This window comes from Natrix helvetica (assembly GCF_964273705.1).
Source record: "Natrix helvetica genome assembly, chromosome: 8".
Lineage (NCBI taxonomy): Eukaryota > Metazoa > Chordata > Lepidosauria > Squamata > Natricidae > Natrix > Natrix helvetica.
This window is the reverse complement of record NC_138559.1, coordinates 26,094,733-26,107,372: the sequence shown is the minus strand read 5'-3', so window position 1 is coordinate 26,107,372 and position 12,640 is coordinate 26,094,733. Positions and strand designations below refer to the sequence as shown.

At 44.7% G+C, this 12,640-nt stretch overlaps 2 protein-coding genes across 2 annotated transcripts in view; both read right to left on the bottom strand.

The window, feature by feature from the left end:
* SIK2 (salt inducible kinase 2) overlaps positions 1-12,640 on the bottom strand; it is a 191,585-nt gene that overhangs the window by 112,514 nt on the left and 66,431 nt on the right. The window lies entirely within an intron of this gene.
* On the bottom strand, positions 1,531-12,522 carry LOC309396328 (uncharacterized protein). Its single transcript, XM_081961373.1, has 13 exons — positions 12,072-12,522; positions 9,939-10,109; positions 9,356-9,513; positions 9,130-9,270; positions 8,451-8,589; positions 7,389-7,579; positions 7,107-7,232; positions 6,636-6,828; positions 6,034-6,188; positions 4,166-4,252; positions 3,606-3,752; positions 2,494-2,676; positions 1,531-2,035 (listed from the first exon to the last, which is right to left on the bottom strand). The coding sequence occupies exons 1-13, from the start codon at positions 12,508-12,510 to the stop codon at positions 1,916-1,918; spliced, it is 2,250 nt and encodes a 749-aa protein (XP_081817499.1). The 5' UTR covers positions 12,511-12,522; the 3' UTR covers positions 1,531-1,915.

Here is a 12,640-nt window from a genome sequence, read left to right as displayed (position 1 = left end):
CATGCACAGAAGCATCTGGGCAGGTGGGGGGAGCCTCCCACTGCCGCCATTACTGGTTCGGCTGAACTGGGCAGAACCAAGACCAATCCATCTCTGATACACACGTTAGGCAAAGCCAAGCAATCTTCCCTCCCTCCCTCTACTAAACTGGGAAGTGGTTGGTTTAGTTTGAGCTTAAGCATATTGGGTGAACCTGGTTGCTGTGATCTCTGGCTTCTTGCTCCCCGTAAATCCAAACAACTGTGATTGAATCATTTGTTGATCCATCCTCCAGTTTATTTGGAGTTCACATTTTCTTTTCATGCTGGTGGTGTGGTCACCTGAAGCAACCCAAACCCTTTGAAGATACAATATCATTTTGTCAGCACAGCACACAGCCCCCAGCAAAGCTCTGGCCCTTTGCTGAACAGGCATGAATCAAAGCAGAACCAAGATTGCATATCTTTGACCTTGCAAAGCAAGAGAAAAAAACCAACAACAGCCAAGGTGGAAACTGGAGAACAATGCCGAAATGTTTTCGATAAATGCATCTGCGTGACATTATTATTTATCTCTTTCTACGAGGTCAGCACACTAACTATGCTATCTCTGAGATATGGTCTCCTTAAGCAGTCCCTTCTGATTATCTAACCGCTTCTACATGATTATTGCTTCATCACTTGAAAGGAATATATAGACTGAATCATTTGTTACACAGAGTAACAGAATTGGAAGGGACCTTGGAGGTCTTCTAGTCCAACCCTCTGCTCAAGCAGGAGACAATGGCTGTCCAATCTCTTCTTAAAAACCTCCAGGGTTGGAGCTATTCCACTGGGTAATTGTCCCATCTGTCATGAAATTTCTCCTTAGGTCCATGTTGGTTCTCTCCTTGATTAGTCTGATTAAATTAAATTAGATAAGACAAGAAGAAAGGTGACACCCACCCACATCACAGCTGGAATCTCCAATGGTTTTTCTCAAAAGAACACCTCCCCTTCAAAGATACAAGTTTTAATCTTCCACAGAGACACCAGACTCTGGTTATCCTACTGCCTTCCAAAGTTCACCCAACCCAACATGCGATCATCATCACTCTTGTCAGCATGATGTATATGCTCCGTGTGGATTAATAATTCAGACAACCCCTAAATGTGTTAACAGCGGCTAGAATTGTATTAGCTAAAAACTGGGAAAATGAGAAAATACCAATGCAGGAGGAAGTTATTCAGAAAATAATGGAGTGTGCCGAAATGAGCAAATTGACATTTGAAATAAGAGAACAAGAAGATAAAACAATTTTATAACCTATGGGACTTATTTTATCAATGGTTAGACAAAAAAATATGGAAAGGAAATATGACAGAGAATTCTACAATACAAGGATAATGGAATGACACGGAGTATAATATAAAGATATACTACTATTGGATGGATTTAGGAGGATGTAACGAATTGTTATAACACAAATTAATTGAAAATTTAGAATATTTATTTATTTATTTCTTTGCACTTCTAGACCGCCCCCTCTCCCAAAAGGGACTCGTGTATCTTGTGTAAAATGAAGCAAGAATAGTTTTAGTCAAAATAAACGATCAATCATGATAATAATGTATACATATATACTAGGCTGATAATGTGAGATTTTATATTAATTGTAAGTGAGGACTATGGAGAGGATGCACAAAGGTTTTGTAACCAACCGACACGTTGGATGTAACTGGAAGAGGCTTTTATGTTTTATGTTCTGTTTGTGTATGTTTGTTTTTAAAAATAAAAACTTTTTAAAAAAATTCAAACAACCCCAATCTTCCTTCTACTTTCAGGCTCCTCCTGACCATTTATTTTCCAATAGTTGTGCTCCAGTAATGCAGAAAGGCCGTCATTCAAGGTCCTTCCATTGCTCTGCCTTGATGACGTCTACCAGAGCTTCCAAAATTCACTCAGGCCATTGGTCCTTCCGAAGCTTCCTATGAAGCCTCTCTATTTCCTGGCTCAACCATTGGTCTTCCAGGGACGGGACCTCCCTTTGCTCTTTCTCTTTCGCTCTGCAGACATCCTGAAGCAGGAGAGAGGAAGCGTAAGAAGACCAGAAGGATCTACATAGACTTAGGAAGCTGGCTGGGAGAGGTTAATGGAGAATGGTAGGGAAGATCTGTGGAATACTTGTTCTTAGTTGGAGTTGTCCGCCTTCTGCTGAACTGCAGCTAGCAGTCAACTGAAGTAGCCTGCAGTGTGGCACTCCAACCACTGCGCCACCTCAGATGATGATGGTGATAAATTATTTAGACATGACTACCATAAGTGAGACAGAAACACACCAAATTTCTTTCCAGACCAAACTGCATATATATTCCCCTAATCACGCCTTAAGTTCCACTGTTAGTTCTAAGACTTAGCTCATACCCCCAAACACACTCGTACATGGACATGCACCCACAGAGAGGATATTTGTGGGAACAAACCACTCCAACCAGGACATCTTTACAGGAAGCGGAGAATACCTGAAGCATTCACCTTTTGGCAGTCCATGCAGCCCTTGGCCGGGGCCTGCAGGGGCTCCAACAGAAGCTCAGCAGATGCCTCCTCGCTCTTTTCCAAAGCCTCCTGGATCACAGCGGCTGCAGATTTACCTTCTTCTGAAAATGCTGACACTTGGAGCCTCAGTGAGAACATTTCTCCCAGGCAGGCTTTAAGGGCCTGAGAGGCAAAAAAAATAATAACTAAAAATAAAAATTGGACCTTTCAGAAAATATCTTAACTGGAGAGCATTGATTCAGAAAGCTTCGTAGGAAAGTAAATGCATTAAGGTGCAAAGCAGGGAAAGGATAAGAGGTTATTTGTAGCTCAGGGTATCAGTGGCTCTCTGCGTATAGGAGGGAAGTCATAAATACTGAGCATTGTTCAGTTGGATGAACCATGGACCTGAAATTCTGGGAGTTGAAGTCCACCTATCTGTTCTGACCGAGGCTTCCCAAGAGCATGAAGCAAACTCCTGGTCCCAACAAAAAACCCTTTTATTAATTTACTGTGAATTCTGCTCATTCACCTCCAGCAAAGTCTTTCAAGGGAGCATTTACAGTCATAGACCTTATCTGCAAACTTGGCAAGGAGTCTCAGAGAGTAACGAACCAATTAAGTGAACTAATTGTCTCCTGCAAACTCCACTCCCCTTTCGCTCCTCTTTTATTTCCTCTGGGAGGGGCCATTCATCGTCCACCTGTGGCCTTACCTCAGAGTCGACCCCTGTTCTTTAGCTCTTCCCTTCGTCTGGCCACTCTGTGCATGCGCACACTGGAAACAGGCTCCAGCTGTTCATCTGCCCCACTGATGTCTGACTCCAAAGGCAGCTGATAAATGTCAGATGGCCCTGGCCCCCTCTCTGCCTCCAACACAGAGCCCTCATCAGAGCCTTCCCCAGACTCCAGGACTGGCCCATCTTCCTCCCCAACCTCCTCACTGTCCGAATTGGCTGCCAGCTCCACTGGTGGGCCGCAACATTATCTTAAAGTTGTCAAGGTTGAGAAATGCTAGATTAGAGATGAAAGAGGTTTGTGGCAAAGCAACATTTGCAAAAAAAGGAAAGGACAGAGAGGGGATCCCAAGGTTTTAAATCAGTTATACTTCACCTGGTAAAACAGCCTTCGAAAAGCTGGCTTGGAATCTTGGTTGAAGTCATCGGCGGTGATGTGAGCCAGGCAGTGGACAAGAAGCAGGACAAAGCTCCCAGCACAGGCCAGAGATTTTCTTAAGACAAAGAGTTGATTGCCGGGAATCTGAAGAAAAAGCAGATCAAAATCCCTTTAAAAATGATTGCCAAAAAGGAAAGTGGAGACCAATAAGATTCTGAGGCTTTGACATCCAGGATCTTCAGATTTCTAACATTTGAGCCATGGTGGTGCAGTGGTTAGAGTGCAGGACTGCAGGCTACTTCTGCTTCCTGCCGGCTGCTTGCAGTTCAGCAGTTCGAATCCCATTAGGCTCAAGTTTGACTCAACCTTCCATCCTTCTGAAGTGGGTAAAATGAGATCCCAAAGATGGGAGCAATAGCCTGACTCTGTAAACCACTTAGAGAAGGCTGTAAAGTGGTATATAAGTCTAAGGGCTATTGCTATTTAGGAAGTTCTCCATCACACCTTCCTTTTTAAACACTCTGAACCAGTTATCTTTTCCACTCAGCATAGCTTACCTGGTAATAAAAGGTGTTTCTGAAAGCATTCCCAGGAGATTTGCTAGAAGGAATTCTGGAGGCAAGACACAATTCCACCTCTGGAGCCTAAGAGTAACAGGAAATAGTGGCTATAGTTCAGTTTCCAATCCAGGATGATAACATAAAGGTAAAGGTTCCTCTCGCAACTATGTGCTAGTTGTTCCCAATTCTACAGGGAAGTGCTCATCTCCGTTTCAAAGCCAGTGCTGTCCGAAGAAGTCTCCATGGCTATATGACCAACATGGCTAAACGCCGAAGGCGCACGGAACGCTGTTCCCTTCCCACGAAAGATGGTTCCTATTTTTCTACTTGCATTTTTACGTGCTTTTGAACTGCTAGGTTGGCAGAAGCTGGGACAAGGAATGGGAGCTCATTCCATTACACGGCACTATGGATTCGAACCGCTGAACTGCCAACCTTTCTGATTGACAAGCTCAGCGTCTTAGCCACTGAGTCACCACATCCCAATCAAGGATAGTAAAGTGGAAATTCAAAATTTTCAATGAGGAAATTAAATTCCAACAGAAGAGACTATTTCTAGCTCAGGGTTATCCTTGATGCTCTTTGGGTTTGGTTGTTTGCTTACAAATGTTTCATTACCCAACTAGTGTGAGGTGTGTGAGGTTTTCTCCCTCTTTGTATACAAAAGTTTGCTCTCCTAGTGTTTGTATAGGTGTGTGGTTTTCCCCTTGGTAGCTTCTTGATTAGGGTATTGTTTGTTTTAGGTTGTTTGTCTGGAGTTAATCCCTGCTTATCTGAGTGTAGGCTGCTGGAGGGAATGTGTTCTGGCCTTTTTGTTCCTTCTTTTCTTTTTTATTGTCTCTTGAATAAAATTTGAAATTTCTATTTTCATTTTTTTTGGGTCAGAGAAAACATCTGGATTGGTAGAAGATGAAGTTGTTTCAACGTATTAGGGCTGAAACTCTCCTATGAGGAGAGTTTCTTCTGCATAAAGAGAGGAAAATTGAAATGAGAGCCAGTTAGATGGACAGTGATGTGAAAAAAAGAAAATTTACTTCTCAAAATAGTAATTACTCCTAATTGTATTTCCACTACTTTGGAAGAGAAGGGGAGAGCAACAAGAATGTAGCACAGTCCATCCTGCTTATGCCAGGCTGACCCATTGATTAGAGTCAACATTTCTTCAACTTTTGAAAAGAAAAAAATATCTTAGATTCCATGCAAAATGGAAACTATTTACATTAACAGAGTTGGAAGGGACCTTGCAGATCATCTAATCCAACCCTGTGCCCAAGCAGACCTTACACCATTTCTGACAGATGGGAGACCAGTCTCTTCTGGAAAGCCTCCAGGGATGAAGCTCCTACAACTTCTGAAGGCAACTTCTGTTCCATCAGTTGATGGTTCTCACTGTCGGAAAATTCCTCCTTATTTCTAGGTTGAATCTCTCCATGGTCAGTTTCCATCCATTATTCCTTGTTTGGCCTTCAGTTGCTTTGGAAAATAGCTTGGCCCCCTCCTCTCTGTGGCAGCCCCTCAAATATTGGAAGAACTGCTATCATTATATCCTCAAACCCCCATAACTTTAATCTTAAACTGTCTACTGTTGACCTCACCCCATTCCTAAGAGGTCAGTGGGGCACACCAGCAGGGTGCCTACCATCCCTGCCCTACTCTTCCCATCCATTAGTACTCGTTTTCTGTGTTCTTATTCATGCTTATTCTTATTCCTGTTATCTTGTACATAAGTGACTGACTAACTAACTAATGAACTAACTAATTACACCTAAGTAACTAACGAACGAACTAACTAGATAAATAAATAAATAAAATGCTTCCCCTGGTCCTTCTCTTTGTTTAAGATGCTTGCATTTTTCAACACTTACACCAATATACGGTCGGAGAAATTGCAGAATGACAATGCCATACTGGTAGGTTACAAATTCCCTCGCAGAAAGACTTGAAACGAGCACAGGGACAAGTTCTCCAGATTTAGGAAGCATTTGAAGATCCAACATATCCTGGAAAGAATGATGGAGTTCTGCCAGAAAATGAAAGCAGGCATTGGATTCATTTCTGTTCCATTTATATATATAAACACTTTATTTATTTAAATAAAAACTCTGGAACACATATAATGTATTAAGGTAAAGGTTCCCCTCACACATGTGTGCTAGTCATTCCCGACTCTAGGGGGCGGTGCTCATCTCCATTTCAAAGCTGAAGAGCCAGCACTGTCCGAAGACGTCTCCGTGGTCATGTGGCCGGCGTGACTCAACGCCAAAGGTGGTTCCTTACCACCAAAGGTGGTTCCTATTTTTATATGCTTTCAAACTGCTAGTTTGTCAGAAGCTGGGACACATAATGGGAGCTCACTTCATTACACTAGGGATTCGAACCGCCGAACTGCTGACCTTTCTGATGGACAAGCTCAGCGTCTTAGCCACTGAGCCACTGTGTCCAGCACAACATAATCTGTGGTTGGTACCTCCTGATTCCTGATGTTCCTCAGGGGAGGAAGAATCTCTTTTGTTCTCCTCCAGGGTCTGCAGCACGGATTTCAGCAAGGGGATCAATTTTTTATTGATGATCTCCCAACTTCCACAGGGAGTAGCCGCCATGCTGTAGAACCTTGCAGCTGGGTAGCTCATGAAGCCTTGAGAAGGTCCGGAGAGACAGTCCTGAGATGGGAAAGGAGGTTTGGATTCTGCAAAATGTGGCCCTTTTTTTGAACTTTCCTTATGGACCATCTCCTGCTACTGTGTTTCCCTGAAAACGTTTCCCCGAGGACTCCACAGTTCAATCCTGTGTCACAAATATCCTCTTTTTATGAACAAGCTTTGGTTTGGAGAAGCAACGATTTCCACAAGGGATGGTTTATCCTGGATGAACATCTTACTATCCCTGGCGAGAGGCTGACTCAAAGTTGCACCTCCAGCCTGACTGAGGAACATCATACCTTTGTTTGGACGGTCACAATGTCTGACAAGAGTCTCAGGTGTTCCAGTCGGCAATATTCAGTCTCCACTCGAGTCTGATGGGTTGCGACGTGTTGCTGGAACTCTGCCAAGAGATGCAGTTTGGTCTGCAAAGAAATGTAGTGTGTTTCTGTCTCATTTATGGTAGTCATGTCTAAATAATTTATCACCATCATCATCATCATCATCATACTTTCTTTTGAAATAGGCATTAAAAACCGAGATCCCCGTAGATCAGGGTTGTGGGGGATGGGGTGGATCACCTTTCTGAATCTCTCTTGGATGGCTTCCCGGGTGCAGAAGTTCTTGCTCCAATGTCGCTCAGCTTCCTTCAGCTGCATCCCGATCCGCTGATCTTCCAGCTGCGTTTTCCGAACGAACTGCGCCAATTTTTCCAAAGTTTTCCTGAGCAAAAGCTGGACTTTGGCCTCCTGCTCTCTTTCGTCCTTGTCAACTAGAGCCACCAAAGCCAGATTGGGAAGGATGTGAGCGTAAATCCACCTTCTGGACTAACCATTGCGCCCCCCCCCCCCCCCTGTGCAAATGTCTGTCCCTTTAAAACCCCGGAAAGATGGACCAGCTCAGAGGTCAAAGCTAGATGTGACTTTAATTGCATGAGTCCCAGAATATGCAAAATAAGCAGTCCCCACCTAGCTTTAACTGGCATGGAAAGCAAGCCATCATTTGATCATGGTCTCCTCCCTTCACACCCTGGGCTTCAGGGTTATTCTGATCTAATCACGCAGCTCCGTTATAATGAGATGGGCAGCAAATAAATTTAATAAATAAGTAAACTCTGTTCACAATTGAATCACCTGTTTTGCTTCAGATTTGCACAATGCATGCAGACATATCCTGAAATCACTGTTTCTATTTCACATCGTTCTTCCTTTCCTTTCGTTTCCTTTCCTTTCCCTTCCCCTTCTTTCCTTCCTTCCTTCCTTCCTTCCTTCCTTCCTTCCTTCCTTCCTTCCTTCCTTCCTCCTATCCCTCCCTCCCTCCTTCTTTCTCTCTCTCTCCCCCCCTTCCTTGTCTATGGACTCTTTCTTCCTTCCTTCTTTCCCTCTCTTCTTTCTCCCATACCTCTTTCTTTCTTTCTTTCTTTCTTTCTTTCTTTCTTTCTTTCTTTCTTTCTTTCTTTCTTTCTTTCTTTCTTTCTTTCTTTTGTTCTTTCTCTCTCTCTCTCTCTCTCTCTCTCTCTCTCTCTCTCTCTCTCTCTCTCTCTCTCTCTCCCTCCGCAGCAGGCATCTCTTCATAAAGATGCTTCAAACGCTCCAACCAGCCTGCACATCTTCTACCTCATTTCTGCGGAATTCCTTCCTTACCTCTCGACCATAAAGACGGTTCCGGGCTCCCCAAGGCTGTGAGGTCTGCTGTGACCTGCCTTTGACTTTCTCGGGCTGAAGACGATTCCAGGAGGCGGCAAATTCTGTCAGCAGCTTTTAATTTCTCCCTAAACCTGGACTGCAGGAGAGGAAAACGAAGAGAAAATTGTGGGCCGAGAGACAGGGACGGGTAGAAGAGTTAAAGTGCCAAGGTTGTGCCTGTCCCGAAGGAGCAAAATTGCCTGTGCACCAACATCTACAGGTGGGATCCACAGAAACTGAGTTCTTTTGTCACTCATTACATTTTATCACAAGGTCTTTTTTTTAACCACAGTTTTATCCTACCAGATTCTTTGTACGTCTTCTGCCTAGATTTGTGGTGGGGAACCTATGGCACGCATGGCACAGACAGGGGCCACATGGAGTCCTGTCTACTGGCACGCAAGCCTTCGCTCAGCTCAGTTCCACCGTGCTTGTGCACATGCCTCCCACCAGCCAGCTGATTTTGGGGTCTCTGCCGCGCATGCGGGAGACACCGGGGTGTGTATGCACATGGGTGGGGGCGGGGGAGCACAGGGGTGTGTGGCATCCTCCGTGTGCCCCATTTTTGGTCCCAGGAGGCTTCAGGGAGGCCTGTAGGCTCCAAACAGGGGGTGGGGTATTTTTTTTTCATGCTCACCTTCCCAATTTTCCCTTCCTTGGCAGCATCGAGAATGTCCCGAGAGAGGTGATCCACCTCCATAAATATCTCCTGTTCTTTTTCGCGTTGGGACCTCCAATAAGCCCGCCTGGCCATCAGCTCCTTGGCCAAGGCGGCCAGCTGCAAATATGACACACGTCACAAAGAGGTTTTGGAGAATCCGTGCGAGAGAGCTCCCTCTCCGAAGGCGGCAGAAGAGCATTACCAGATCGGGGTCTGTATTTTCTCTCGGCAAGGATCCTTGGGACTGGACTACGGGAAGGACAGCCTTCGTCCAAGGGTTGATCTGAGCTCCGATCACCGGTCCCATCTGCCCTGTGATGGGATCGATGGCCTTGAAGCCTATGGTGATGGGAACCAGGCCTACAAGACAGGCAAAGATACTTAGGTGTTGCAGGAAGCTATAACCCACCCCTCTCCTAGAAAAACGAAATATCCTGGGAAATATTGAAAAAGACAGAATATTATATTTTCCCTGGATAAGAAACGGAGAAACGTGTTTTTAGGCAGGAAACAGACTCGCTCTTAATAGCCCCCACCTTTGTCAATAGGCCATTAAAGGACTGGGTCGGCCTATTGTACATAACAAAGGTAGGATTAGCCTTCTACAGAAACTCACCACCATGCACCTGGGGAAATTAACGTCAGCCAGCAAGGCAACCAAACCTGGACACAAAACACAGCCTAGAAGAGAGTTGCCCTTGCATGGCCCCATGGGAGTCCAACCTTGGGGTCCAATTAGATGTGACAATAAGCATATCCAAAGCGATCCCCCAAACAGATTTTACCTTTTCCGTCAGCATCTTCTGTCACCCCAGCTAGTGGTATTGGCTGACCCGTTTTCCAATCACAGTCCACGCCAAGGACTGGAACCATCAATTCCGAACTTCCAGGGTCTGGAATCTTCATCCCAAAGACAGCAGGGATCCAGAATTCTGTGCTGAGATACTTGATCATTCCTAATTTGGTTTATAATAAAGACAAAACGTATCACTAAAATCGGAACTACATACTGCCAATGAATGACCAAGGTTTTGAGAACCTACCTGAGATGTATATTTGTGGCTAAGTTTCTTTCTTTCTTTCTTTCTTTCTTTCTTTCTTTCTTTCTTTCTTTCTTTCTTTCTTTCTTTCTTTCTTTCTTTCCTTCCTTCCTTCCTTCCTTCCTTCCTTCCTTCCTTCCTTCCTTCCTTCCTTCCTTCCTTCCCTGTTCTTCTCTCCCTCTCCTCCTCCTCTCCTCCTTCTCTTCCTCCCTCCCCCTTCTCCTCCTCCTCCTCCTCCTCCTCCTCCTCCTCCTCCTCCTCCTCCTCCTCCTCCTCCTCCTCCTCCTCCTCCTTTGAACTGCAAAGTAGGGCATACAAAACATTTGTAGACCAATTTCCGAATACAGCTCATCTGTCTGGAACCCACACTGCATATCAGACATTAATACAATCGAGCGAGTCCAGAGGTATTTCACGAGAAGAGTCCTCCACTCCTCTGCTTGCAACAGAATCCCTTTACTTATTTATTTATTTATTTATTTATTTATTTATTTATTTATATTTGATGCTTCTAGACCGCCCCCTCTCCCAAAAGGGACTCGGGGCGGTGTACAGTCCATATAGAATATAACAAAATACAATAAAAAGGTTAAATATGTACAGTTGGCATGGAGGAGGTTAAAATGCAATTAAAAGAACTGTACAAAGCTAATATAAATATAAGTTTTAAACCCCTAAAATAGACACAATAAATTAAAAAACCCCTAAAATAACCAGATGATAATACATTTGCCAGGAGGGACAGTTGTAATTATGCCAGGCCTGCTAATCGGAACAGGTGGGTCTTCAATTTTTGCCGGAAGGAGCGGAGGTCAGAAGTGGTTCTAATGTCGGGGGGGGGAGGTCATTCCAGAGGGTTGGGCCCATCACAGAGAAGGCCCTACTCCTTGGTGTCGCCCGTTGGCATTGCCTAGTGGACGGCACCAGGAGAAGACCCTCCCTGTGTGAGCGAATTGGCCGCAGGGATGTATGTGGGAGGATGCCACCAGGCTTAACATTTTGGGCTTGGACAACTTAGAACTACGCCGCCTTCGGTCTGACCTGAGCGTAGTACATAAAATTATCATCTACAATGTCCTACCGGTCAATGACTACTTCAGCTTCAAACGCAATAATACACAAGCACAAAATAAATTGCAAACTCAAGGTAAACCACTACAAACTCGAATGCAGAAAATATTTCAGCAACAGAGTGGTCAACTCCTGGAATGCTCTACCTGACTGTTGTTACATCCTCAAACCCCCACAGCTTCAACCTTAAACTGTCCACCGTGGACCTCACCCCATTCTTAAGAGGTCCGTAAAGGGGGCGTGCATAAGCGCACCAGTGTGCCTACCGCCCTGTCCTACTCTCCCCATTTTACTTGTACTCATTTCCTTTGTCCATGTCCATCTTTATTTGTATTCCTGTTATCTTGCACATGAGTGACAAACCAACCAACCAACCAACCAACCAACCAACCAACCAACCAACCAACCAACCAACCAACTAACTAACTAACTAAAATCTCACCCTCGGAGGTGAGGAAAGTCCTCAATCTCTTGGGCATTCCTCAAAGGAAACTTGGTTGTGTATCCTTCAGTGGTGTACAAGGGCTCCATACAACCATGGGGCCAGGAGAACCCCCCACTTTTATTAACAACTGCTAACCCCCCATCTCAGAATACTCCACCTTTTGAAATTTTTATAATCTTGTTTTATAATCTTATTTTTTTATGTCTAAATTATTCTGGTTTTAATTTTATTGACTGAATTGTACATCACCCAGAGTCCCTCTCTCAGGGAGATGGATGGTTAAGAAGTATGAAACATATAAACAACAACAACAACAACAACAAGCAAGCTAATAAATAAATAAAATCCATCCCAAGACCTACCCAGCTTTCCACCAGTTCTCTTGACCCCGGAAGCACCATCTCGTTGCTTCTCCAGGTTCTGTAGCTGGTACATCAAATAATCGAGCTTGTGGGCCAGTGCTGTTTTCATGGCTTCTTCTGGCCCATCGAGACTTTTTGGCAAAGTGCCCATTGAGCTTGGATCCTTGCCGATGGAGTCTTTATATTCCTGCAGAGTTTTCACCACAAGGTTCTGGGCGACGAGAACGTTGGCTTCCAACAGTACCTGGTAGCCCCCTGCATGAGGCACTACTTCACCCTGACGAAGGGAGAGGCCCTGCAGGCGAGCCGTCTTGCCACTCAAGGGCTCCACAAAGGGATCTCCAGGAAGCAGAAGGTCCCCAGAAGGACCTTGTAGCCCTCCTAGTGGGACAGCCATTCCTGTGTGTTCAGAGGACAGCAAGAGAACATTAGTCCACATCAGCTCATCCTGAATGGATCCACAACCGATGTTAGATGCCTTCAACTCTATTTCTACCCATCAACATCATCTTTTAACAACCCCATAATCCCTTGTGGGGTGGTGTCTGGGCAACTGAATGGAGCTAGCA

Excerpts from the sequence above, each read along its gene's own strand:
- LOC309396328 (XM_081961373.1), bottom strand. The coding sequence starts at position 12,510 with ATGTGGACTAATGTTCTCTTGCTGTCCTCTGAACACACAGGAATGGCT. Across the intron at positions 10,110-12,071 it reads GAGAACTGGTGGAAAGCTGG|GAATGATCAAGTATCTCAGC; the intron begins GTAGGTCTTGGG and ends AAACCAAATTAG. Across the intron at positions 6,829-7,106 it reads TTGTGACCGTCCAAACAAAG|GACTGTCTCTCCGGACCTTC; the intron begins GTATGATGTTCC and ends TTCCCATCTCAG.